At 51.3% G+C, this 27,798-nt stretch overlaps 2 protein-coding genes across 7 annotated transcripts; one reads left to right on the top strand and one right to left on the bottom strand.

Moving 5' to 3' along the window:
• Nucleotide 1: 1 nt before the first annotated feature.
• Nucleotides 2-12,886, bottom strand: TRIP10 (thyroid hormone receptor interactor 10). Of its 6 annotated transcripts, none has more exons than XM_080671696.1 (15): nucleotides 12,743-12,880; nucleotides 11,489-11,604; nucleotides 11,346-11,402; nucleotides 10,252-10,399; nucleotides 10,114-10,176; nucleotides 9,772-9,876; nucleotides 9,553-9,681; nucleotides 8,868-9,014; nucleotides 8,560-8,754; nucleotides 7,378-7,545; nucleotides 7,007-7,116; nucleotides 1,071-1,203; nucleotides 719-864; nucleotides 513-631; nucleotides 2-413 (listed from the first exon to the last, which is right to left on the bottom strand). In XM_080671696.1, exons 1-15 carry the CDS (start codon nucleotides 12,764-12,766, stop codon nucleotides 265-267), a joined length of 1,809 nt encoding a protein of 602 aa, XP_080527822.1. In that variant the 5' UTR covers nucleotides 12,767-12,880; the 3' UTR covers nucleotides 2-264. The 6 variants fall into 6 exon arrangements, with proteins under 6 accessions (XP_080527822.1, XP_080527823.1, XP_080527824.1 ...); XM_080671697.1 differs by having other exon boundaries at nucleotides 10,252-10,393; nucleotides 12,743-12,827; XM_080671698.1 differs by lacking the exon at nucleotides 7,378-7,545 and having other exon boundaries at nucleotides 12,743-12,886.
• On the top strand, nucleotides 12,853-21,962 carry GPR108 (G protein-coupled receptor 108; the record flags this gene model as incomplete). The annotated part of the gene is given in 14 exon segments (XM_080675427.1): nucleotides 12,853-12,969; nucleotides 14,843-14,915; nucleotides 14,918-15,012; nucleotides 15,805-15,956; nucleotides 19,330-19,415; nucleotides 19,657-19,707; nucleotides 19,710-19,788; nucleotides 19,895-19,966; nucleotides 20,391-20,454; nucleotides 20,551-20,661; nucleotides 20,716-20,834; nucleotides 21,418-21,508; nucleotides 21,678-21,822; nucleotides 21,916-21,962. Coding segments are annotated over 14 exon segments (1,302 nt in total).
• Nucleotides 21,963-27,798: the final 5,836 nt, after the last annotated feature.

Here is a 27,798-nt window from a genome sequence, read left to right as displayed (position 1 = left end):
GAACTTTACATATTTTTTTTATATATAAAACAAAATGGCCCTAGCCGAGTGGCAGGAAAAAGATTTAAAACATGAGTATGTACATCAATGGTAGAAGGCACAGCGGGTCCATCTGAGGTGAGGCGTAGGGTGGAGGTGAGGGCAGCAGGTTACACAGGTCTCAGCTGAAGCCACGGGGGCAGAAATAAAGTGCGTAGGTCCTGGGGCCCCCTGTGGCCCAGAAGCAGCAGCCGACAGCCCCTCTCTTCCCACCTCTGGCAGGGTTCAATTGAGCGTGACCCGGAGGTAGGAGGTGGGCACATAGCCTTCCCCCCCCTGTTTCCGCCTGACCCGAGTCCAGCCATCGCCTTTGTCCTCTTCCATGAGACTCAGGTCTTCACCCTCAGCCATGGATATGGTGCCCTCGCTGGACCCTGTCATGGGAGTGGTGGTGGGCTCAGGCCTGCTTTAGGGGCATTTAAACAGAAGCTAGCCCGACGCCCCCCACACCTGCCCAAGCAACTGATGCTCACCTTCAAAGTGGTAGATGGCCACACAGTGACCTATAGGGGATGCAGACTCCTCGAAATCCTCATCAAACTCTGTGTAGATGGGGGTGTCCTGGCCTTCCTCCAAGGGGGGCTCCTCACAGCTGGTAGCGGAGAGTAAAGCAGGTGAAGACAGGGCCCCCCACTCCACGTCCCGGGGGAGGCAGACCCACTGTGGCCACCCCACTCACCTCTCCTTGTTCTCCTGTGATCCACTGTTACTGCTGCTGCTGCTGTCGGGTGGGGCGCTGGCTGGGGGGTCCGGAGGCCGGGTGTGCCGGCTCAGGCTGTCTCCCCGGTTGCTCAGGACCCGGCTCTCAGCTTCCGCCAGCCAAGCCTGAGAGGAGGGGACCATGTGGTCAGTTCCAGGGCAGGGCTCCGGGGTCAGCCCACTCTGGGCTCAGATGTTTCCTGAGATCACCCATGCACACCCAAAGCTGTGATGAGAAACAGCTGGAGCCTCCCCACAATACCTCCCTGTCCCCCAGGCAGTGACTAAGCCCGGCTGGCTGGCCCCCGCCCCTCCCCAGGGTCTTCCCTGACCTCATACTTCTGCACTTCCAATTTCAGCCGCTCAATGTTGTTCAGGGTTTCTACAATCTGGGGCTCCAAGCTAGTGGGGTCCCCCATCTGGGGTGTCTTCTCATACACATCCTTCATTTTCTTCAGGGCTTCCCTAGGACCAGACAGACAGACAGATGGGAAAGAACAGACCCATGTGATTTAACAAGCAAAAAGTAAGGGTTTGCCCTGGCCAGCGTGGCTCAGCTGGATGGATGTCATCCCATGCACCCAGAGGCCCCTGGTTCAGTTCCCAGTCAGGGCACATGCCCAGGTTTGGGCTCGATCTGGGGACCATGCAGGAGGCAGCCATGTTTCTCTCTCCCTCTTCCTTTCTCTCCCTGAATCAATAAAAGAAATTTAAAGCTCACATACTAGTGCTTCACTGACTGGGCTTGAATTCCAGTCCGGGCATTTCCCGCTTGTCAGTTTGGGTTGTTCCTGAATCTGCCTCAGTATGCTAACCTTGAAAATGAGGATAACGATACATACGTGGGAAGGGTTGTGAAGATTAGAACAGTGCCTTTATTTATTCAGATACACAAAGTACTGTATAGCAGGCACTGTCCTAAGCAAGACAGTCAGGACCCAGCCTCTGCTCACAGTCTCTTAGGAAAACTTGGGAATTCCAGTGAATCCATGTTTGGAATAGTGTGTGGCATACCGTAAGTGCTCTGTAAATGCTAGGTGTTATTATTTTTTTAAAATATATTTTATTGATATTTCACAGAGAGGAAGGGAGAGGGATAGAGAGCTAGAAACATCGATGAGAGAGAAACATCGATCAGCTGCCTCCTGCACACCTTCCACTGAGGATGTGCCCGCAACCAAGGTACATGCCCTTGACCGGAATCGAACCCGGGACCTTTCAGTCCGCAGGCCGACGCTCTATCCACTGAGCCAAACCGGTTTCGGCGCTAGGTGTTATTATTATCATCAGTCCTTGGTCCCTAGTTCCTCATGACACTATGTACAAGCAGTAATAGTTATATGAACATAGACTTCTGGAAAATGTCAAAACCTGGGTTCAACTGCTTTCCAGTCTAAATAGTACCCATGTTACAGATGCAGAAACTGAGGCAAGAGAGACAAAACAGCTGGAATTCAAGGCCAGTCTGCCTTGACTCTAGAGCAGGGGTGGGCAAACTTTTTGACTCGAGGGCCACAATGGGTTCTTAAACTGGACCGGAGGGCCGGAACAAAAGCATGGATGGAGTGTTCGTGTGAACTAATATAAATTCAAAGTAAAGGAGCGGAGGGGAGAGCAAGAGAACCGGATAGAACAGCCGGATCCGGCCCGCGGGCCGTAGTTTGCCCACGGCTGCTCTAGAGCATGCATCTTTAGCTCTACATCATAAAAACTCAGGAAATTCAATGTTCCTAATGGAACTTTACACCGATAAAAGCTGTTTTGTACAAGATGGCAAAATATAATTTGTCTGTCTGTCTCCAAGTGGCAAACGTCATTTCTATTATGTAAGAGGACTGGAAAGAGAATCTTGCTGTCTGGAAAGAATGAGTAAAAATTTCTTTAATCTGGCAGATTTTTTATTGTTAATATTTCAAGTGTTTGAGTTAGTAAATAGATAACCATATGTTGTTATTGTTTTAGCCAATCAATGTGGTGAATGAGACTGAAAGATTTTTTTTTTTTCTGTTTTGGAGACTGTAGTTGATCCTCTTTTTTTCTCTTTTTTAAAATCTTTATTGTTGAAAGTATTACCTATGTCCCCCTGTTCCCCCCATTGACTTCCTCCAGCCCGCTCCTACCCCCAACCCCAGTCCTTCACCACCCTGTTGTCTGTGTCCATGGGTTATGTATATATGCATACAAGTTATGTGGTTGATCTCTTCCCACCCACGCACCCTCCCCTGCCTTCCCTCTGCAATTCGCCAGTCTATTCCATGCTTCTATGTCTCTGGATCTATTGCATTACTGGGGCAACATCCAACTGTCTCATGATTTTTTTAAGTCTTAAAAAAAAGAAAAGTTTTTCCAGTTCCCTGTGCTTGGCAGTGGCAGCGGTCGGTGTGAAAGCCTGGTGCCAGCGTGAGGCAGGGCAAAGCGCAGAACCAAGATGGCAGCATAGGTAAACACCAGTATGCACCACCTCCCACAACCACATCCACAACTGCCTGAAATCTGGCAGAATGGAAGTCCTACAACTAGAGAAGTAAAGAAGAAAGTGCACTGAGACTGGTAGGAGGGGCAGAGGCGCTGAACGGGGCTGGTCCGACACCCATGCGTGGTGTTTCTTTAATTGGGAGGGAGATCTCCAAGGCCTCCTGTGAGAAGCAGGGTCCCAGCCCCACACCAGACCCCCAGTCCAGGGTTCCAGAGCTGGGATGAGAAGTCCCCATAACTTCCAGCTATAAAAACCAGCAGGGATTGTGGCTGAGCGACATGGAGGCTGCTGGAGTCCCAAGTGTTCCTCTTAAAGGGCCTGCAAGTGAGCTTACACAGTCACAATTCCTCTGAGCTCCAGTGCAGGGCTGCGGCTTTGGGGAAATCCAATGACATAAGAGGAGGAACTGGACTATCTGGCATTGGGCAAGAACTCACGGGTGGCTTTCTCCCAAACAGAGGTACTTACAGGGGTCATTGTTCCTGTGCTGGGACCTGCCCCATTGCAGGGCTGACTGGCAGCCATATCTGAATTTCCGTCAGCGTGGCCCACACTGTTTCACTGGTCACTCTGCCCTGGTGATTTCCTGAGACCTTGCCCCATCCAATTTGCAGACCCACCAAAGCCATTTGCAGCTGCTTTTCCATTTGAATGGCCTGTCCTGGCTCAGGCTTCAGACTTTGCTAAAAATCTCTTAAACAAGCAGCAGCTGGAGGCAGTGTACCCCAAACTTATCAATAAAAGGCCCAACACCCAGAACTAGCACCAGCCTGCCTTGCCTCACTGCTGGGCCTTGCCTGGGCACTTCCTAGCCCAATACAAATAGCAGTCATCTCCAGATCTCTCTGTAGCTCCTGCTAGGTGGCACCAGGCAGTGGCTGACTTTGCACCTCCCAGGAGGCCCTAGAGTCAGTGGCTCAGTAGACAGATTCAGGCCATAGCAGATTACAACTCTACACATCCACAAGTGACACACTCAAGGGGCAGACTCAGTGAGCATCAAGCCCCCCTGAAGCAAGTCTTGCTCCATACAGGTGTCTCCTGCATAGCATTCTTCTACTGTAGATGCAGCTGGTCCTCACAGCCATTTGGCCTGGAGGCCAATTCCTCCCAGTAACGACAATTCCTCCAGGGATGCAAATCAAGGCTCAACTACAAAAAGACTGTGCACACAGCCCACATAGGGTTGCACCTAGAGTGCCCAGCTCAAGTGACTGGGGAGGCTGAACCACTGGGCCCTATAGGACACCTATTACACAAGGCCACTCTACCAATTCCAGGAGACATAACAGCTCTACCTAATACATAGAAGCAAACACAGGAAAGCAGCCAAAATGCAGAGACAAAGAAACATGTTACAAATGAAAGAAATGGAAGCAAGCAAGCAAGCAAGCTACTGGATACAGAGTTCAAAACAACTGTTATAAGATTACTCAAGGATCTTAATGGAGCTTCAAGGGACTTAGTGAGACTTTCAAGGATCTTAGGGAGAATGTCAAAGATATAAAAAAAAGACTAGTCAGAAATTAAGCATTCACTAACTGAAATAAAGAATAATTTACAGGGAGCCCTAGCTGGTTTGGCTCAGTGGATAGAGTGTCAGCCTGTGCACTGAAGGGTCCCAGGTTCGATTCCAGTTAAGGGTACATGCCTGGGTTGCGGACTCGATCCCAAGTAGGGGGCGTGCAGGAGGCAGCTGATCAATGAGTCTCTCTCATCAATGATGTTTCTATCTCTCTCTCCCTCTCCATTTCTCTCTAAAATCAATAAAAATATATATTTTTAAAAATAATAATATAGAAGGCTTCAACAGTAGAGTAGAGGATTCCGAGAATTGAATCAAGGATTTGGAATATGAGGAAGCAAAAACCATCCAATCAGAAGAGCAAAAAGAAAAAAGAATCCAAAATTATGAAGATAGTGTAAAAAGCCTCTGAGACAACTTCAAGCACATCAACATTTGCATTATGGGGGTGCCAGAAGGAGAAGAGAGAAAGCAAGATATTGAAAACCTATTTGAAGAAATAATGACAGAAAACTTCCCCTACCTGGTGAAAGAAATAGACTTAAAAGTCTAGGAAGCACAGAGAGTCCCAAACAAGAGGAACCAAAAGAGGCCCACACCAAGACAGATCATAATTAAAATGCCAAGGGTTAAAGACAAAGAAAGAATCTTAAAAGCAGCAAGAGAAAAGCAGTTAATTACCTACAAGGGAGCACCCATATGACTGTCAGCTGATTTCTCCACAGAAACTTTGTGGGCCAGAAGGGAGTGGCAAGAAATACTCGAAGTGATGAATAGCAAGGACCTACAACCAAGATTACTCTACCCAGCAAAGCTATCATTTAGAATTGAAAGTCAGATAAAGAGCTTCACAGACAAGAAAAGCTAAAGGAGTTCATCACCACCAAACCAGTATTACATGAAATGTTGAAGGGTATTCTTTAAGAAAAGGAGAAGAAAGAAGAAGGAGGAGGAGGAGGAGGAGAAAATATGAACAATAAAATAACAATAAATACATATCTATCAACAATTTAATCTAAAAATCAAACAAGAAATCTAATGCACAAAATAAACTAATGAATAAAATAGAATCAGTGGCATGGAAATATGAAACTGACGAATCTCAGAGGGAAGGGGGTGGGGAGGAGTGGGAAGAGATTATCCAAAGATCTTATATGCATATATGCATTACCTATGGACACAGACAATAGGGTGGTGAAGGCCTGGGCCGGATGGGAACTGCGTGGAGGGGGGCAATGGGGAGAAAAAAGAGGGGCATTTGTAATACTCTCAACAATAAAGATTAAAAAAAAATTTTTTAATGTTTTATTATGATAAAATATACAGAACATAAAAATTCCCATTTGAGTCATTTTTAGCTCATTTATACCAAATGTACAGTTCCATGGCATAAAGTACATTCACATTGTTGTACAACCATGACCATTGTATTTGCTTGGCTAGGATTTTGCATCGAAGATCATAAGTGAGGTAAAATGAGCCCACACTTCTATTTTCTTGAATTCTTGCTAAGTGATTTTAAAATAGAGATTCCATCAGACTCCAAAATGGCATTCACTCACTTTCTGTGTGCTGGAATGAGTTGTATAAGAGGGGAAGGAACCGTTTCTTATGAGTGGGGTCGGAATCACCTGTATAACCACCAGAGATTGGGGCTTGATGGCGATGTTTGAGTACCATTTCCATGTACAGACGATCGTGCAAAAACTATACCCATTCAGCAAAAACCATACTTCGAATTTTGACCTTTGCTCGGGCCAGTGATAGGCAGTGTGATACTCTGTCATGACGCTGGCGGCAGCAGAGAGCCAGAGCTCCCAGCCAGCCAGTCATGGAGGCAAACAGCTGGCACTATGCACTGCAGTACTAAATGCATTTTGACTTTTGGTATTTTCAATTCATGATGCGATCATTGGATGCAACCCCATGGTAAGTTGAGGAACATCTGTAAGTCTTTACTATTTTGTTGTTGTTGTTGTTTATCCTCACCCGAGGATATTTTTCCATTGATTTTTAGGGAGAGTGGAAGAGAGAGGCAAAGACAGAGAAACATGGATGTGAGAGAAACACATGGACTGGCTGCCTCCTGCAGGAGCCCCGACCAGGGCTGGGCTGGGAAGGAGCCAGCGACCAAGGTACGTGCCCTTGATCTGAATCCAATCCGGACCCTTTGGTCCACAGGCCATGGCTCTATCCACTGAGCCAAACCGGCTAGGGCTGTCTTCACTATTTTACTTTCTTCTCTGCCTGCCTCCCTCTCACCTTACCTCTGGTCAATCTCTTTCTGTAGCTCACGATTACGCTCCTCCAGCTGCTGCTGAAGCCGCTTTCTCTGCTGCTCCGGGGGCAAGTGGCTAAAATCCTCAGTCACCACTGTCTGCAGGAAGAAAGAGAACTGAGTTTGGGATTGTGGAGTGTGAACTTCCAGGCCCTAGGACACTCATAAGGCACACCAAGTCCACCTTCCGCCCCACCCAAGGTTCCTGGAGGCAAGGCCATGCACTGAGCAAAGCAGGTCCGAGTCACGCAATGGGAGGAGTGGGTCCAGCCTGCAGCAGGAAGCGAGCCCAGGGTCCTGCCTCCCGGCCATTGGGCAGGCTGGGGGGGCCCCTCCTCCTCCCCGGGAGGCCTCACTTACCCCACGGCTGCCTCGAAGGCTGCGGAAGGATGCTAGCCGCGGTTTGACTGACTTACTGATCTCACTCAGTATGGCCAAGGGGTCGAGGCCGGAGCGGGGGGATGGGGATCCATTAGGCAATGCCGAGGGCAGGGGGCCCCCCAGGGGGGAGAGGGGTGGGGGATGCGGCTACCGGTGAGGACCATGGAGGAGGTGTGTGGTGGGGTAGGGTGGGGGGGGGGGTGTAGAATATAGAGAACGAGTACAATATGGACCGATGGAGGGATGCAATAAAGGAAAAAACGAAATGGAAAAAAGAAAAAAAAACGGTAAGAAAACCACAACTCAAGATGCACAATCACACACAGAAAATGCATGCAAAGAACAACACAAAAATCTGGGAGGTGGTGGCGGGGGGGCATTAGACTGTGAGCCAGAAGGCCAGACCCCTCCTTCCCCCAATATCTCCACAGCCCCTGCATCCCATGCCCAGTACCTAGGATGGGGTCTGAGGGCGCAGGGAAGCCCATGTGTCTGCCCCCCACCCCCAGCTTTCTGGGCTCACAGTCCACAACACGGAGGGAGGTGCATGCAGAAATCAAGGTCTCATACAGGTATGGGGCCACAGGAGTCAAGGGCAAGCTGAGAGAAGGGTCAAAGGCATGAAATATCAGAGAGTTACGGTGGGGGGGGGGGGTTCCGCTGGGTAGGGGGACACAATTTATACATTGAAGTGGGGTAACAAGGGCCAGAGGTATAAACTAGGGAAAGCACAATTGTAGCAGCTATAAACCAGGAGTGTCCAAGTATGTGCTTGACATTGAAAACCAAAAATCCCAAGAAAAAACAGCTTGAATGTCGGGACCCAGCCTCATGGGTGGGATGAAAAGAGTCCGGGGGAGTCCCCACAGCCAGCATCCGAGGCCTCACTCAACCCTAAATCCCACAAGCAGGTCTCCTCCTAGCATCCCGAGAAGCAGCAGACACACACCACAGCCACCCACCCTCCCTTCCTGGCCCCCTGTCAGCCTCAGGGGACTCACAGGCCAATCACCGCTTTCCCTCTAGCCTGGGCCGGCAGCCAAGAGGAAAATTCCTGCCCAGGACTCAGCGTTCCAACGGCTGGGGCTGACTCAGTGCCCCCCCCTACACACCGCTGTCCCCACTCACTCACACCCCCTCCCCAAAAGCCCTGGCCCCCACCTTGTTCTTCTTGCCAAAGGGCCAGCGTTTGGCACGGCTACGGCCTGGGCCTCGCAGCTCAGGCCGGCCATCGGAGGGGGTGCCCAGGCTGCTGTCCGAGTGCGTTCTGTTCATGGGCTGGCTGAAGTCTTCGAATTCCACGTCGCCCGGGCGGGCAAAGCCTGACTTGTTCAGCTCAATTAGGACCTGGGAGTCCTGCAGGGAGGACATGGGGAGGGGGAAGGGCAGTCGGAAGTCAGACTAGGTACCTAACCTTCAGGGTCCACCTGCCTACCCCACAACCCACTGGCACACGACCAGGCACTTACATTCTTGCTGTCCACAGCAGCCGCAGCCACCTTCATGCCCTCCAAACACTTGGTGATGATCGGAAGCACCTGCAGCTCAGCCTCTGACAGCAGCCCATACCCAGCCCCCAAGTGGGTGGCCCGGCGCTCATCCATGTCCTGTAGCTTCTACAGGGACAAGGCAGGGGTGCTAATGGAGGGGCCGGAGCACAGATACTTCCAACCCAAGGTGGTCAAGGGAGAGACAAGGGGCCAGGTTGGTTTCAGAGGGGACTTTGAGGCCCCCCAGCCCCCAGCCCAAGTAGTCAAGAAAGGCTTCTCAAAGGAAGTGACAATGGAGCCAGGGCTTTGAAGGAAAAGTAGACCCCACGCAGATATTGCCTATCCCAGGATTAGGACAAAAGAGTGGAACATAAGGCTGAAAAAGGAGAGGGAAAAGTCAAGATGTTTCAGAGGGGTTGTTAGGGCTGGGGCTTAGAATAGGCTGTTCATGAGAAAAGGAAGACATCCCTGGCAGAAGGAACAGCCTGAGTGAAGGCAGAGCTCACTATTACCATTTGTTTCTAAAACCCCTTTCAATTTAGAGATTAGGACATTGCAGCTGGGGTTTTGACAAATGTGTAGGAGATGGTTAACAGTGGGTGTGTGTTTTTTTGGTGTGTGTGGCGGCGGGGGGTGGGGGAAGGTGGGGGCTTGGAACACTCACATCAAATATCTGAGGCATCTGGGAGAAATAGAAGTGGGCCTGGTCTCGGTTGAAACGCTGTAGTTGGGCTGCGTATTCGTTTTTGCTTTCTTCTGCCATATGACTCCGAAGATGGGCTTGTTGCTTGGCCTGAGGAGCATCAAGGTGGGGGTCAGTCACTGTCAGGTTCTGACCCCATCCCACCCCAATCTCTAAGCCTTCCCCAGACCCCACAAGCACCTTCTCCACATCAGCCTTGGTGGCATTGATATCCTGGTCTAGCCGCTCTGCAGTCTGGGCCGCCTTCTCAGCCTCCCGGCAGTCCCGCTCAAATTTACGCTTACTCTGTGTGGTGGACAGAACCAGAATGAAGGAGCTGCCATCTCTGATGGCAAGGGGGTATGGGAAGCCAAGATTCCAGCAGCTGGCAGGAAGTCACCCAGCAAAAGGGGGGCAACGGGCATTCTGGAAATCTTCAGGTCGGGGAGGGGAGAGGTTCTCGCCAGACAAAAGGCTCTGTGGGTCAGCAACCCTCACCCTGTTCCCTGGGACCAGAGCCACCGTCCACACCCACGAACTCACATTCTCCAGCTGTTTGAAGCCACTTTCCAGCTGCTGCTGGGCCCGACGTCCTTCTTGGAAGTGCTGTGGAGAAAAGAGTGACAGGCTCACCCGGGTCACGGCAGGGCCCTCAGGAAGACCCGGGAGGAGACCACTCACCATCTTTCTCTCCTGCTTCATCTCTTGCGAGTATTTGGCCAGCTCAAGACACACGTGGACGCTGAGGTTCTCAGCCACGAGCTCCCGCTGGCCCGCAAAGTCATTTACTTCCTGGAGAATCTGCACGAAGGACTGCTGCTGGCTGAACCTCAGGGGAGAGAGGGGACAGCCAGCCAGAGGTCAGACCCCAGGACCCACCTCCACAGGAGAAAGGGGAAGACCCAAGACATTCACTTCTGAAGCAGTGACAAATTCTGGCCCATATCCCCTACCCCTACCCCTTGCTTGAGTGAGATGCATTTCAGGACTTAGAATATTTTGGGTTTTAGAAAGGAGATGCAATGCTTATACCATCTTTTGTCTATCATCCTAGTGGGGTCAGGGACAACATCCTGTAACCAAACACTACAAGTATTTTTGCAGAAAGAAGGATTAATATTCATACTAAGTGGGATAAAAACTAAGCCCATAATTGACCTGATCCACATCAAGTGAGTTCAGATCAGAGGTGGCCTCCAAATAAGTTACCAGAAAAACTTTTGATTTCTCAAACCTTTTGGGTTCTGAACAAGAGACCCATATGGGCTGGACACTGTTTTAACACATTCATTCAGTTAATCTTCATGTGAGCCCCCCACAAGGTCATGGTCATCATGCCCATTTCACAGATGAAGAAAACAGAGGCACAAAACTTAAGTCACTTGCCCAGAGTCACTCACTTAGTAACTGCTGGAGCCTCCCCCATTTAATAGGTAGAGGAAAATGGAAGCAGAGAACTTGAGTCAATTGCCCAAAGCAGTTTGGCTAGAAAGCAGTGGATTTAGGATTGCAACCCTGGTACTCTGGAGCCTGTACCTATGCTTTTTTTTTTTTTTTTTTTAAATTGGTTTTAGAGAGAGAGATGGGAATCGAACCCTTCCCTTTTTGGGTCACAGTGGCCAGGGCCTATACTCTTATCTCTAGGTAGGAATCTAGATAACAAGTGAGGGACCTGATTGAGTGACTCAGCCATGGGAGAGAAACCCAGACAAAAGCCCCCTGGCTCCCCGCCTCCCTGCTCCCAATCTAGCCCCACACCCTCTCTCCATCCTTACTTGGATTCAGGGTCATCTTTCGCAGGTCTCTTGGGCAGATATTTTTTCACCAGGTTCCTAGGGGGGAAAAGGCAGGAAGGCTGAGCCCCCAGCCCCCCAACTGCACCCTCTAGCCCCAGGGCCTGTCCACCCTAGGGTCTCACCGCAGCTGCTTCGCATAAGCCTGCTCCACCTCTGTCCGCTCTTTCACGAACTTCACGTATCTGTCCAACAGGTCCAGCCCCCACTGCGTGTGCCGCTCTATCACCTCAAATTGATCCTGACGGGAGGATGGGAGGGTGGGGGAGGACCGGGTCAAGACCCCGCAGCCAGATACCAGGGAGCCTCAAGGCTCTGAGCTCCCTCCGAGAAGGAGTGGCTTCCCGGACCCGCCCCGGCTCGACTCCGCTGGAGGTGCGGGGGGAGGCAGGAAACCAGCGCGAACCCCCTCCCCTTCCCGGGAAGGGCCAGGGAACAGGGGCGGGGCCCCAGACAGACGACGACAGGGTCTCCCTCTCTGGACAGCCCAGAGGGGTGTGGAATGGGGTAGGGCCACTCCCCTTGCTCCGACTCCCCTAATCCCCCCGGATTCCGGAAAATCCGGCAGGCCCAGCGTGAGTCAGGGCTAAAGGGGCCGGGTTCCCTGCATCTTGGGGGTTAGGAGGGGTAGAATGGCCAAAGGGCAGGCACCCCGATGTACTCAGTTTCCACCACGAATTCCACTGCACCTCCAAAAGAAATCCCAGAGTTGAGGAGAGGGCAATGTAGTTACCTTGCTGCACCCGGGAACCCACAGATGCCACCGCCTCCAGAAAGAGGAGGGGTCGGAGGTCCCAGCTAGAATTAGGGGGAAATTCCAGGGACTTCCAGAACTGAGGTTAGAGGCTGCCTGGAGATGGCCCCTCCCTGTGCCTGGAACAGAGGAGGCCAAGCCTCACAGCCCCTTCCCCCACTAGAGCGTCCCTAGCCCCTAGGTGTTGATTGGAGGTGACGCAAAGGGCAGTGAGGACTTCTAAGTCCCACGTGGGATTGAAAGTGGCCAGAGGGTCCCCTCCCCCTCACCAGGCGGACAGGCGGGCGGCGGGCAGGAACCCAGGGGCCGTAAGATAAGCCGCCCGCCCAGCCAGGGTGCTCAAAATAGGTGACCTCGCTCGCCCGCCCCGGCCTGGTCCTAGGATTTCGTCTTCCTCCTCACTCTGAACCCGGTGCCTCAGTTTCCCTACGCCGCACCTGCAAGGTCGCCCCTTGCCCCCGAGCTTCCTGAGACGTCCCGGGAAACTCCGAGAGAGGGCGGAGCGGGGACTACAGGGATCGGTAGAAGGGAAAGCGTGGAGCTTCGGCTAAGGAACTGCAGGGGCAAAGGGGAGCGTCTGGACCCCAGTAAGATAAGAACTTGGAGTCAGGTCGATGGGACTCACCCACAGCTCGGTGCCCCAATCCATGCTGCTCCCGCCGAGGCCGCCACAGAGGCCGCCGCACCCGGTCCCCGCTGCCCGCCGCCCTCCGCGGGGAAACTCAGTCGAAGGCTATGCGCCCGACCCCGCCCCGCCCAGGCCCCGCCCACTCGCGGCTCTGCCACGCCCCTCAGACTCTGCCCCGCCCCGGCCGGCGAGGATCTCCAGCCCAGAAACCTAAAGCGGGGGCGGTGGGGGGGGGGGGGTGCGGATGGAACTGGACAGACGCCTTAAAGGACTCCCACCCATTTTCCAAATCCCCGGGCCCCTCTTATCTTCCCCACCATGCCCGGTCTCGGACTGTTCTAACTTTTCTCTTTCTCTTCAACCAGAAGGGTCAAGACACTAAGACCCCATCCAAGAGGTCCTTCCCCACCTCTTTGCAGGCAGGACCTGAGGTCACCCAGCTCTTGCGGGCCGGCGCGGCTCCAGACGTCTATGCTAGTCCCACAAATGGTCTAGTCCCTCCCACCACAGGAAGGATAGGAGGACTTCGATCCTGTCCAGGACGCGGCTTCGCCAAGGCCGGGTCCATTAGCGCCCCCACCGCATCCTGCCTTCCCTCCCCTAAAGTCTGCACCGGGAAACTGAGGACGGACCGTCCTTGGGGCGCCGGGCCCAGGCCTTTCCTCAGCTCCCGTCCAGTTAGGACTTGCACCTGCCCATTTTTCAGTCGCTTCCATCAAGACCCAATTAGGTTTAATTGTCTGTACTGGGATTCCAACTCCACCCATCCCTCCACATTAGGGCCTGGGGCTGGGAAGTCTTTGGGCTCCCTCATAAAAGTTTGTTCACACTGTGTTAATCCCTTTGAGGCACTGGGATGAAAAGGGAGAGATCCCAGCAGTCCCACCCTTATCCTCTCCCGCCTTTAATGCTTTATAGCTACAGAGGTGACAAACGCTCTGCTGGAGCGGGGAGCTCTGGCCATAGAGACAAGTTAGGCTCCCAGATGCCCACTAATACGTACCAGGGAGCCCTGGAGGATAGCTTCAGGAGCTCACACTAGGAGAGATGGCTCTGTGGGGACCTGGCCCCACCTGCTGGTGGCTTCTGAGTTAGAAATCCTCAAGTTGCAAAGTAGGCTGTGCTCCAGAGTGTGAGGGAGGCTGGGGTCTGGACACAATAGCTCAGCCTGGGATTAGGGTCTCAACTCTGGTTTCAAACTCAGATTTATGCCTGGTTGGGACTGAAGTTGGGATGAGGTCTCAGATGGGTTAGAGTTTAGCAGAGGGGTCAGCAATCCAGTTTGGGGGGGGGGGGTGTTTAATACTCAAACTAGGTTCCTGTGGTCTGGCCTTATCTGGGGTCAGGTTTCAGTCCAGGTGAGGGTACCAACCACAGATGAAGACTCAGTCAGTGTAGGTCGAGGGTCAGAAGGGCGTAGGGAATTTAGGTTTCGGGCTGAGGTCGGGGCTCAGCTGCAGGAAGGGAACTCAGCCTGGGATGGGGGTTTAGTCCATCTGGGGGTAGGACTCCAGTTGCCTCACTCTAGGATAGGAGGCTTCAAAAAAATTCACCTAGGGCTGAGACTCAGCCTAGGGTCATAGGTCATCCTAGGGTCAAGGTAGAGCCTGGGGCCAAGTTTAGGCTTCTGGGTTGACAAAAAATGATTAGAACAGGATAGGCGTCGGCAGAAGCTTGAACTCCCGCAGGGAGCCACATCTCGAGGGTAGGAAAGTGAAAGCCCGTCCTTGGGAATCCTGGGAAAGGTAGTTCACTTAATGCCCTGTTGCGCAGTCTGTTCCCTCTACATTCTGGGTACTGTAGTCCTGGGCCAGTCTATCAGTTAAGAGTGGGTGGAGAAATGCTTTAAGGGTCGGATATCAGATCTATTACAATTGGTTAGGTGAATTGTTTAGCAAATTATTTCCGGGATTACTTTTCTAGTGATTGGTGAGAGTAAAGGCGGGTTAAGCGTTATCAGCACTTTCTTTCGGAGCTAGTGCTGTCCATTTGGTGCCGTGAGGGGCGGGTTTGTGAGAAGAGAATCACTGATTGGTTTGGTGGACTGGAAAAGCCGCAAGGTCGGCCCCCACCGTGCAGCGATTGGCTCATCGGTAGGCGGGCTTGGGAGCGTCAGAGGCGGTGTCGGGGGAGGTGGTGGCTCCAGGGGTGGCACTGAGCGAGAGGCGGGGCTCGCCCGCGGGAGCCCCGCGGAGTGGGGCCCGAGGCTACTTCTTCTGCTCCAGTTGAGCTGCTGTTTTGGGCGCATCCACCAGCTGGCGCTGACGTTGAGTCACACCGCGGGCGGTCTGGGCGGGGCGCGGGGGGGGACGCATCTTTGTCCCAGAGAAGCCTCTGGCTTGCAGTGGTCTCTTCCTATTTTCCCCGCTACTTTCGCGGGATGGAGTGGTCCAGCGCCCCCGGCTTCTAGGATCAGAGAGTTCTCCTTCCAGGAGCACCCCCAGTCCACCGGATTGAGTTGCCCGGTGAATCACGTTGGGGTCGTGCCGCCCATCAGGGGCGGGGCTTCATCTGTCCGCACCCCCAGTCTCTTAGCTCTCTAAATTCCTGGGATCTCATTGAGGGCGCTAATGGCTCTTGCTTGGCTCCTTCCAGGAGTCCCCGGTGGTTCGCTCTAGAACCGGGTCCTCTGGGCACTCATTAGATCTCAGGGGCTCAGCTGAAATCAGCACGCTGGGGACTCAGTTTGGGATCTAAAAGTTGTCCGGGAGTTGAGGGCCAGACACCAGAATAAATAACTGTGCTTTCAGGTTGGTACTCACCCGATGGGGGGGGGGGGGTGGTACTGCCAGGTACCCCAGGCTGGCTTTCTTCCTGGACTCTCAGAACAGTGGCGGGAGGACACGGAACCACTCTGTCCCTGCCTAGGATTGGTCTGGGGCCACAACCTCCAGGGAGGCCCTCGCAGCCTGTTCTGTCACCCCTTTGGAGCTGTCCTAAATAAAGGGGTGCCAGAAGGGGGCCACCCGAAGCCCTTGGGGGAGCCTCGTGCCGGAGCCCTAGGGCTGAGCCAGTGGGAAGAAGTCTGAAATGCCTTTAGTCTCCTTGGTGTCCGGTAGGGGGAGAAGCGACCAGACATCCAGCTGAACAGCTTCGGTTTCTATACCAAGGGCTCTCTGGAGGTGAACCTGAGCCTCCTGTGGCTGGAGCTTCAGGAAACGAAAGAGAAGATCCCTTTGGTGAGAGGCTTTGAGGAGTTTGCTGGAGGAGGGTGAAGTGCACAAGTGTCCAAGCCCACCTCTCCCCAGTTCTGGATTCACATCTTAGTTCTGCCTCTCACCCATATGATCTTGAGCAAGTAAGTCCCTTGATCTCTCTGAGTCCCAGTTTCCTCATTGGGAACATGGGAATAATAATATCTCATTCAATATGTGTTAGGAACTGAGCTGAGGTGGGGGAGAGGGCATAGCAATGAACAAGACAGCCCCAGTTCCCACAGTCGAAACGAATAGCTAGCATTTATTAAAAACCCACTCGATACTGGGTACCATGCAAAGCAATTTCCATAAATCTGTTTCCTCATAGCCACCTTTCAGGGATGCTACAAAAGCATCCTGTAAAGCCAACTTTACACAGGCTTGCAGGTATGTGGCTAGCTCAGAGTCACAGAGCCTGCATGCAAATCCAAGTGTGCTGGATTCCTGAGTCCCAGGCAGGAAACCATCAACATTTTATTGATTTTTATAAAAATGATTTCTTGCCCTTGGCCAGTATGGCTCAACTGGTTAGAGCATCATTCCGTACACAGAAAGGAGGTGTGTTGGATTCCCCGTCAGGGCACATTAGGTTATGGATCCGATCCCCAGCATGTGGGTGGCAGCTGGTCCATGTTTCTCTCTCAAATTGATATTTCTGTCTTCCTCACCCTTCCTCCCTCTTTAAAACCAATAAAAACATATTTTTAAAAATGTATTTCTTTTTTTTAAAAAAATAAATTTTTATTGTTCAGATTATTACAATTGTTCCTCTTTTTTCCCCCCATAGCTCCCCTCCACCTGGTTCCCACCCCACCCTCTGACCCTTACCCCCCCACTGTCCTCATCCATAGGTGTACGATTTTTGTCCAGTCTCTTCCCGCACCCCCACACCCCTTTCCCCCCGAGAATTGTCAGTCCACTCCCTTTCTTTGCCCCTGATTCTATTATATTCACCAGTTTATTCTGTTCATCGGATTTTTAATTCACTTGATTTTTAGGTTCACTTGTTGATAGATATGTATTTGTTGTCATAATTTTTATCTTTACTTTTTTCTTCTTCCTCTTCTTAAAGAATACCTTTCAGCATTTGATATAATACTGGTTTGGTGGTGATGAACTCCTTTAGCTTTTTCTTATCTGTGAAGCTCTTTATATGACCTTCCATTCTGAATGATAACTTTGCTGGGTAGAGTAATCTTGGTTGTAGGTTCTTGCTATTCATCACTTTGAATATTTCTTGCCACTCCCTTCTGGCCTGCATAGTTTCTGTTGAGAAATCAGCTGACAGTCATATGGGTGCTCCCTTGTAGGTAACTAACTGTTTTTGTCTTGCTGCTTTTAAGACTCTCTCTTTGTCTTTTGCTCTTGGCATTTTAATTATGATGTGTCTTGGTGTGGTCCTCCTTGGATTCCTTTTGTTTGGGGTTCTGTGCGCTTCCTGGACTTGTAAGTCTATTTCTTTCACCCGGTGGGGGAAGTTTTCTGTCATTATTTCTTCAAATAGGTTTTCAGTATCTTACTCTCTGAGGCTCCTTACACTATCTTCATATTTTTGGATTCTTTTTTCTTTTTGCTTTTCCGGTTGAGTGTTTTTTGCTTCTTTGTATTTCAAATCTTTGACTTGATTCTTGTGATCCTCTAGTCCAGTGGTCGGCAAACTGCGGCTCGCGAGCCACATGCAGCTCTTTGGCCCCTTGAGTTTTTAGCAAAGGCAAGCTTAGGAGTACCCTAATTAAGTTAATAACAATGTACCTACCTATATAGTTTAGGTTTAAAAAAATTTGGCTCTCAAAAGAAATTTCAATCATTGTACTGTTGATATTTGGCTCTGTTGACTAATGAGTTTGCCGACCACTGCTCTAGTCTGCTGTTGGATCTCTGTATATTATTTTTTATTTCAGTCAGTGTATGCTTAATTTCTAGTTGGTCCTTTTTCATATCCTCAAGGGTCTCACTAAATTTATCTGCCTTTTCTAGAAAATTCTTGAAAAACCTTATAACCGTGGTTTTGAACTCTATATCTAGTCGTTTGCTTTCCTCCATTTCTTTCATTTGTGACCTGTTTCTTTGTCTCCGCATTTTGGCTGCTTCCCTGTGTTGATAGAGTGGCTTTGTGTGCTAGGTGTCTTATAGAGCCCAGTGGCTCAGCCTCCCAGATACCTGAGGTGGATACTCTTGGTGCACCCCTTTGTGGGCTGTGTGCACAGTCTTGTTGTAGTTAAGCCTTGATTGTTGTTGGTATCACTGGGAGGAATTGACCTCCAGGCCAATTGGCTGTGAGGATCAGCTGTGTCTACACTGGGAGAACTTCTGTGCTGGAGACACCCTTATGAGGCAAGACTTGCTTCAGTGGGGCTTTGGTGCTCACTGAGTCTGCCCCCTGAGTGTGTCCCTTATGGATCTGAGGAGTTGTAATCTGGATGGTCCTACTGTGACCTCTGGGTATATTGGCTCTTGGATCTCCAAGGAGGTGCTAAATTAGCCTCTGCCTGAGGCCACCCAGCAGGAGCTAAGGAGAGATCTGCAGATTCCTCTTCTTTGTTTGGGTTTTGGAAGTGCCCAGATGAGGCCCAGCTGTGAAGCAATGCAAGCTGCTGTAGGGCCTTGGGCCTTCTTTTGGATGTTCTGGGTCTCACTGACTCAGCTGCAGTTTGTTAGGTAAGTTTAGATTTCAAAGGACTCGGCCATTCATATGCAAAAACCTCTGTGCACAGTTTGGATGGGGTGGGGTCTCAGGGCGGAGCAAACAGCAATGGCTTCACATCAGCCCTGCCCTAAGAGGCCCCCAGGTATCAGTGTCCCACGGTAATCACTGTAAGCACCTCTGAGAGAAAGCCGCCCTCGAGTTCCGCCTGCTGCCAGACAGTCCAGTTTCTCCCCGAATGAGTCTGGGTCCCCAGAGTCTCGCCCGGAACTGGAGTTCAGAGCAGTTGGGAGCTTGTGTCTCCCTCCGGTTTGAAAAAGCCAGCCGTGTACTCAGTTTCCAGCCCTCTCTGCGCTCGCGCCTCCATACCCCTGAGTCTCAGTGTGCTTTTCTCTTTCCTTCTAGTTGTAGAATTTCCACTCAGCCAGCCTTCCTGTGGTTCTGGATGATGTCGTTTTGTCTTTTAGTTGTAGTTTTGAAGCTGTTGTGCAAGGCAGCAAATTCAGATGTTTACCTATGCTGCCATCTTGGTTTCTCCAAAATATATTTCTTTTTACATCAACAGTTTAATTGCGGGGGAGAGGGAGGGAGGGATGAGCTAGGTCCAGAGGACCAGCAAAGGTCTCCCTGAGGAAGTGACATCCAAGTTGAGTTTGGGTGCTTGTGGGACCCCTCACTCCAAGCTGAGGCTGCATCTCTCTGCCTGTCCCCACCACCCAGTTCCACATGGTAACTGGCTTGAGGTCCAAGGAAGGCCAATATAGTTTCAGTTTCCACAACTACTACAATCTGATGCGGGGACAGGAATGCCCATTCGACATCATGTTGAGTGGATGGTTGGGCAACAGGTTCACGGAGCCCTAACTACAGGTCAGGTCACCATGCTGAGTTCAGCTTCATCAAATCCTCCGGGTAGCCATGCTATGAAATGAAAGCTGATGTACCCATTTGGGAAATAGGAAGACTGAGGGGGAGTTGGCCAGTTAGAGAGTGGGAGAGCTGGAGATTCCCAGTGATGGTTCTGCAAGTTCAGAGCTAGCATGCAATGCCCTCCTTTTCCCCCTCCCCAGAAATGATCCAGGAGAAGAACCCAGAGGACTTCCTATTGGCATTGGAAATTCCCCTTTCAAGCTCTATCTGGTCCTGTCTGCCTGTTTCCTGGCCACTGGCATCTTTTGGGTATCCGTCCTCTGCAAGATCACGTGATATCCTTGCCCCTGGGGGTCCCCACTTCTAGCCACCACTCCCTCCCATCCCTACCCCTGACTGATGCCTCCATACCACTTTCTGTCCTTGACTCCCCATCAGGCACAGTGTCTTCAAGATCCACTCGCTCATGGTGGCCCTGGCTTTCACCAGGAGTATCTTGCTCCTTTTCCAGTGTGAGAACCTGGGCCTGGAGCAGGGGGCAGGCTGGGCTCCCTGGGTCCAAGATGCAGTCTGAACAGGCCACTCCCAGCTCTCTGCAGACCCTGGGCGTGGCAGTTCCATGTGTCCATCCGTTTTATCATTGTGGCCAGCTGTCCATCCACTTCATCTGTCTATCTGCCCTTCTGTAAAGCTGTGACTGTCTACCTAACTGATTCTCACTCTCCATCCATCTATGATCTTTCCTCCATTGTTGTGGCTGTGACTGCCCATTTCTGAGTCCACTCACCATGCTGATTGTAACCATCAGTTCAGTCAACTTTCTAGCCATCCATCTGACAATGATTGTCCATGTTCCTAAACCACCACCATGCACCCATTTGTAACCACTGCCCATCTCTCTGCCTGTCCATCTATCTGTCCACCTCCACATCAGCTACTACTTCATCAACAGCCAGGGCCACCACATCAAAGGCCTTGCTGTCATGCATTACATGACACACTTATGAGTGACCTTCTCTGTTGGGAAAGGTGGTGGGCAGTGGGCAGGAGAGGGCTGGGTGCCCCTCTCTCTACTCCCCCTCTTCGGCCTCTAGGATGACGGGTGCCTTCCTCTTCACCATTTCCTTGATCAGCTCTGGCTGAGCCTTTGTCCAGTGCATGCTGTCCAACAAGGAGAAGATCTTGAGATCATGATCCTGATACAGGTGGGCACGCCTGCACACATGGGCATACCCGCCCACCCTTTACCTGCCCCACAGGTCCTGGCTGACCTGGCCTATGTTGTCATCACATCCTATGAGGAGGGTGTCAATGACTGTGGGCTTCTCTTTCTGGTAGATCTTATCTGCTGCGATACCATCCTTTTTCCTGTGGTCTGGTGAGGACTCTACCCTGCCCTCCCCCAGGCCCAGACCCCACCCTCATGGACATGGGTGGAGGCAGCACTGACTGTTCCTTGTGTCCCCCTCTCCTTCCCAGGTCATCCAGCATCTGGCACCAAGGAAGGGTGAGGCCCTGCTCCCTGGGACCCACTGTGTCCCCAGCCCCCATCCTGCTTCAGGTCCTTCGTGCTGACCTCCAGATGTCCCTTCCTTCCCCTCTGACTACCCTCTCCCCCTCCTCCATCCCCTTCACTGTCTCACTGGACATCCCCCTCTAGACTTTCTGCCCCATGTCCTCCCTGACCCCAGCCCTCCACCCCTCTTCCCGTGTTTTTTTTTTAAAAAATATATTTTATTGATTTTTTTACAGACAGGAAGGGAGAGGGATAGAGAGTTAGAAACATTGATGAGAGAGAAACATCGATCAGTTGCTTCCTGCACACTCCCTACTGGGGATGTGCCTGCAACCAAGGTACATGCCCTTGACTGGAATCGAACCTGGGACCCTTCAGTCTGCAGGCCAATGCTCTATCCAGTGAGCCAAACCAGTTAGGGCTTTCCCCGTGTTCTTGCCTTTAGCTTCTGTCTCCTGACCCCCACTCTCTGTGCCCACCTCTCAGTGGCAGTGAACCTGGCCAAGCTGAAGCTGTTTCAACATTACTACGTCATGGTAGGAACCTTGTTCCCACTCATGAAGGAAGTTTTGAGGAGAAGACAAATAGCCCCTTGGTATACCCTTCCTAACCTCTCTTTCTGCTGTACCTCTGAACCCCACCACTCAGCCCTCTGCCTTCTATCTGATCTCACTGGGCCCCTTTGCCCAACAGTGTCCCTTGCAGATCATCTGTTGCATCTACTTCACGAGGATTATTGCTATCCTGCTGTGGGTGGCCATGCCCTTCCAGTGGCAGTGGCTGTACCAGCTGAGCACAGAGCCTGAGGAGGGGTGGAAAGGTGGGCCAGACAATGGAGGTGGAGACAGGGGTATGTACCTGACACTTCTGCTTGGGCCCCCTGCCCCAAGCCCATCCCCCAGCTCTTGCTTGAGGACTCCACTCTCACCTTCTCCTTACTCAGCACAGGTTACAAGTGCTGCAGGCAGGCAACAACACCTGCAAGTGTGAGCCCCCAGACAAATGGTGGGGCTATGGTGGGTGGAGCGAAGGCCTAGGATTGGGTGGAGTGGGGTGGCAGGGCCTGACAATCCTTGAGACTGCCTGGCAGTTCCGGGATGGAGTGGGGTGGGACTGGACAGCTCTGGGGACGGGGCCTGGCACCCATTAACTCTGATCGCCTTGTGGCTGCTTTTTGAACGACCGATTCCGGGTTCCTGGAAGGCCTGTCCAAAGTCAACAAAACAGCCGATGTCCCAGAGCTGTTGTGATCATCCCCCCATCTCAGACCATGCTTTTTCACCCTCCTTCTCTGCTCACACACATTCCTCACTCTAGCTTCTCTCCCAAAGTGTGGGGGGTTTGTAGAAACGGGGCCTGTGCGTATAAGGCCTCTAACTCCCTGGGAGCCGTGTTCCCAGAGCCCATTCCCTCTTCCCCCAAGTATGGGGCAGCCCTGTCCCCACCCGGGACCAGGGACCATGCCCAACCTGCAGCTATAAAATAATGACCTATCTGTTTTGCTCCCCTGGTTTCTTGCCTTTCTGGGGGTTGAGGTCTAACACAGGGATTGTGTTTACAATTTAGAAACCTGTATTCATGGGAGGAGGTGGTTATAGTATTTATTGCTTTACACATGCAATTAATATGAATTGAGCAACTACTGTGAGTGGGCCCTATGCCGAGTGCTGAGGACAGAGAAGTCACCAAGACCCACCCAGTCCCAACACTCAAGGGGCTCTTAGTCCTGTGAGTAGGAAGTTGGAGAGGGGGACAGGGAGAGGGACATGTTATCACACAGTTTCATCACAGGGCCCTGACCCAGCCTGGGAAGTCAGGATGAATAGAGAAGTGGTGGGAAGGATGTGAGCCCAGATGAGGAACAGCATGTACAAAGACTGGAGGTAAGAAAAATAGTGATTGAAAGACCCGCAAGTGGCTCAAGCAAAGAGTATAAGTAGTAGTAGCTGCCCAGCTGGTGTGACTCAGTGGTTGAGTGACAACTCATGAACCAGGAGGTCATGGTTCAATTCCTAGTCAGGGCACATGTCTGGGTTGCAGGCTCAATCCCCAGTAGGGGGCGTGCAGGAGGGTTCTCTCTCATCATTGACATTTCTATCTCTCTCCCCTTCTCCCTTCCTCTGAAATCAATAAAAACATATTTTTTTTTAAAAAGTAGTTCCTCTCTGAAATTAATAAAAACATTTTTTGAAGTAGCAGTAGCTATCCATGGACCTTAACTCATTAAAAAGCTCCTGGCCCTGACCGGTTTGGCTCAGTGGATAGAGCATCAGCCTGGGAAGGGTCCCAGGTTCGATTCCTAAGGCATGTACCTTGGTTGTGGGCACATACCCAGTAGGGGGTGTGCAGGAGGCAGCTGATCGATGTTTCTCTCTCATCGATGTTTCTAACTCTATCCCTCTCCCTTCCTCTCTGTAAAGAAATCAATAAAAATATATTTAAAAAAAAAAAAAGCTTCTGAGGCACAGAGGCTAAGTGACTTGCCCAAGGTCACACTGCTAAGGCGCTGGTGTGAGACTCAATAAACAATATGCCAGGGACCACACCTCAATCTTCCCCTATTTTGCTACATGGCCCTAGATAAGGGGTTTAATATCTGTTTTCTCACATGTAAGATGGCGGTCATTGAGTATCACCTATGAGTGTCTGGCTCAGTGCAGTGCCCAGAAACACAGCCATTTCTTTCATAGACTGTCTGAAACTAGAGGAGTGACCTCAAGTTAGAGACACACCTGTGCACACACCTGTGGACAGACCCCAAAATGCATTATGTCCTTCTCACCCCCTGACCTCACCCTTTAACAAGAGCACCCAGGACCCCCTTTGAAGCTTTGAGAAACATTCCTCAGTGGGGACCACAGGCATGGGAGAGGGGTAGGGAACCAGCTGGGGTCAAGGCTTCCTGTAGGCAGAAACAAGTGTAACTGGGGCCCAGATGAATAAATAGTCCAGCCAGACAAAGAAGGAAGTGGGAAGGCATTGCAGAGTAAGGAAGTTGGGTGAGCAAGATGGAGAAGCCCAGAATAGCCTGCAAGTCCTGCTGCAAGGTTGGCAGGGGCCAGTGGGAGGGCAAGAGCAGCTGGCAGGAACCTAAAGACAGGCAGACAACTGGGACTTTGTGCTGAGACCCATAGGCATCAGGGAAGAGTTTCAAGCAGGAAGGGACATGCCATACAGGGTCAACATTTTATCCACATGCACTCTGGGTAGGCAGTCATGGCGCCCCAAAGATGTCCACATCCTAATCCCAGAACCTGTGAATATATTTTATTTCTTTAAAAAACAAACATATATATATATATATATATATATATATATATATATATATATATATATATTTCTTTATTGATTTCAGAGAGGAAGGGAAAGGGAGAGAGAGATAGAAACATCAATGATGAGACAGAATCATTGATCGGCTTCCTCCTGCACAACCCCCATTAGGGATGGAGCCCACAACCCAGGCATGTGCCCTTGGCCGGAATCGAACCTTCAGTCCACAGGCAGATGCTCTATCCACTGAGCCAAGCCGGCTAGGACAAATATGTTACATTTCATGACAGAAGACACTTTGCAGAGATGATTAAGTTAAGGGTCTTAGATTGAGGGCTTATTCTAGACTAGTAGAGGCCCAGTGCTCGATTTCATGCACCAGTGGGGTCCCTCAGCCTGGTCTGTGGGATCAGGCCAAAACCAGCTCTCCGACATCCCCCGAGGGGTCCCAGATTGCGAGAGGGCACAGGCCAGGCCCAGGGACCCCACTGTGCACCATCAGGACCAGGGAGAGACATGGGAGATTGGACAGCCTGGGAGGGACCATGGGCATGTCTGGCCCATCTTGCTCAGTCCCAATTGGTGAGACCCCAGCAGCAAGCTAACCTACTAGTTGGAGCATCTGCCCCCCGGTGGTCAGTGCATGTCATAGCGAGTGGTTCAGTGGCCTTAGCATATCATTAGCATATTACGCTTTGATTGGTTGAACGGCTGACTGGTCGACCAGACATTTAGCATATTAGGCTTTTATTATATAGGATTCTTCAGGTGGGCCCAATGTCATCACAAGGGTCTTGATAAGGAGGCAGAAGGATGAGGGTCAGAGAATGAGATGTGATGATGGAAACAGCTTGGAGTATGTGCTTTGAAGAAGGAGGAAGGAGCCATGAGCCAAGGAATGCAGGCAGCTTCCAGAAGCTGGAAAGAGCAGGCAACGGATTCTTCCCTCAGCCTGCCAACCTCTCCATTTCATACTTCCACCTCCAGAACTATGAGATAATTAATAGATGTTGTTTTAAGCCACCTCACCTGTGGTCATTTGTTACAGCAGCAGTCAGAAATTCATAGAGTTTAGGGGCATGAGCTCTGGAGTCCAGCTGCCTGGGTTCAAATCCCAGCTCTTACCAGCTAGAGGATCTTGGGCAAGTGCCAAAGCCTTCAGTTTCTTCATTCATAACGTGGGGCTAGAAATAGCACCAATGGCATGTGAAATAAACCAGATGCATGAAAGAGGCAAGATGCTGTTAGCTGAACCTCATGGAGACATTTGCTGTCGGTTGTATGTCTTCATGCATTATACATCATAACGTTGCAGAGGGAATACAAAAGTGTGTTCTAGGGCAGTGGTCGGCAAACTGCGGCTCGCGAGCCACATACGGCTCTTTGGCCCCTTGAGTTATTAGCAAAGGCCAGCTTAGGAGTACCCTAATTAAGTTAATAACAATGTACCTAACTATATAGTTTAAGTTTAAAAAATTTGGCTCTCAAAAGAAATTTAAGTCGTTGTACTGTTGATATTTGGCTCTGTTGACTAATGAGTTTGCTGACCACTGTCTAGGGAAAAGCCCCAGTGAATGTGCTGTAGATGAACTGGAAGAGGGGAGTCTACAGCAGGGAAGCCAGGGAGCACAGAGTGAAGAGAAGGGATGGGCTCAGAGAGACAGTCCAGGGGTCGGTGAGGGCAGGACACAGAGGCGAGGGAGAAGGAGGAAGGGAGGACCCTGGCTGGGAGGCCTGTTGGGCTATCAAAGACATCAGGCAAGAGGGAGGAGGAGGAGGTATAACCAAAATTACATATGTGTTTCAAGCACATCCAGCGGTCACTACGTGCGGGGTGCTATGCTGAGCATTCTGCTTGCCTGTTGACCTGGAGGGAGGTATATGATTGTGAATGTCCAGTGAGCAGATCAGGAACAGGCTGGGAGAAGTCAAAGCTAGAATCAAAATCTGCCCACCATGTCCTCCCAGGATGTGGGTCCCTGGTGCCTAGGCCTCTGCTGAGTGTGCATGAAAGCATGGGGGAAGGAGCCATAGGGCAGATGGGTTAATTCAATCAGGTCAAGGTTACCTATGAGTTAATGAGTAATGAATGGAGTGTGTGGGGTGAGGGGAAGACCAGGCTGCATGTTGGTGGAGAAGGCCTGGCTGTGGGTTGAGGAGGGAAACTCTCAGAAAGCAGTGTAACAAGGACCCTTCTTGGAAATGGGGGGCCAGGAGCGAGGGGGGCTTCTTGCTATTTCCAGGCCTGGCAGTGTCTGTGGGGAAAGGGTGGGCTGCAGCAAGATCACTGCACCCAGGCAGGTGGGGGCGGTGTCCCAGGCCTCCCCCCTTTCTTCCTCTTCTCTCCTTGCATCCCAGCTAGCGTTGTCAGGCAAAATACAGGGCGCCCAGTTAAATTCACGTTTCAGGTAAATAACAGGTACTTTGCTAGGAAAAGTTCGTCCCCAGATGGCCACCTAGGTCATCAGGCATCCTGGCTCCACCACCCTTGGTGCCTGAATTCTGGGCCAGGTGGAAGTCCCCTCACAAGCCACCTTCCCTACCCCCCTCCCTTCTGGCTTATCTTGCCCCCTCCCCTCCCAAACTTCACCCAAAAGTCAAGAAGCCTTCCTCCTGTCACCTCTGTCCTCCCAATGGGTGCCTCGCTGCATACTCCCTCCCCCTTCCCTCTGGTTCAGGGGCTTCTCAGTTCCTTTAATTGTCTGAACAGTAGGGACTGTGATCCGTCTCATGTCATCCTTCAGACGGATTCACTGAGGAGCTGAGAAAGGAGGAACCAGGCCTTGCAGGGAAACAGAGGCCAGGCCAGGAACTCTCAAAGCTGTCAAACCACAAAGCCTGAAAGCTCAAGGCTCTAATAACATCGGGAAGTGGGGTGGGAGTTTGGGGGCACCAGGGGAGGGAACAAGGGCAGTATTGGGGGCTGGGGAATCCTAGCAGGCACCCCACCCAAGTTTCAGAAGTTCAATCCCAATTCTGGAGAATAAGCAGGTCTGTTTGTACTCCCTCCTCTTCTAAAGAAGAGGTGTCGCAATCACAGCAGATAGAGGCCAGGTTTGTTCTGTTTCTCTGTGCCTCCCCCACTCTGGGCACAGCCAGGAAAAGAGCAAGAGCGTGGTTTACAGGAACTCAGAACCAATTCCCCTTCAATGGGGCTTTGGAAACCAGCCATCCAGGAATCAGGATCCCCACCCCACTGTGCCCATACTTCACATACAGCCGATCCCACATGCCCAACCTTGCTGGGAATCAGCAAGATGCAGGTTAAAATGATACTGTGGCAAACATTCAAAGCTTTGCTACCATGATCTCATGGTGGAGGGCTGGGGGGATGGCGTACAGTGGGGCAACTGACAGTTTTCTGTGGGGCCAGTTAGTATGTAAATCAGTACAATTATAGAGGGGAATTCAGCGCTATCTAGTAAGATTACCAATGCCTGTAGACTTTGATCTGTGTTATCTCCTTTCCTTACAAAACAAACCCAGAAAGTGGGCAATGTGATAAGCCCATTTCACATGGGGAAGCTGAGACGCAGGGTGGTTCTCAGGGGTTTGA

Source organism: Plecotus auritus (genome assembly GCF_963455305.1).
Source record: "Plecotus auritus genome assembly, chromosome: 6".
Classification (NCBI taxonomy): Eukaryota; Metazoa; Chordata; class Mammalia; order Chiroptera; family Vespertilionidae; genus Plecotus; species Plecotus auritus.
This window is presented reverse-complemented; position numbering and strand designations above follow the sequence as displayed.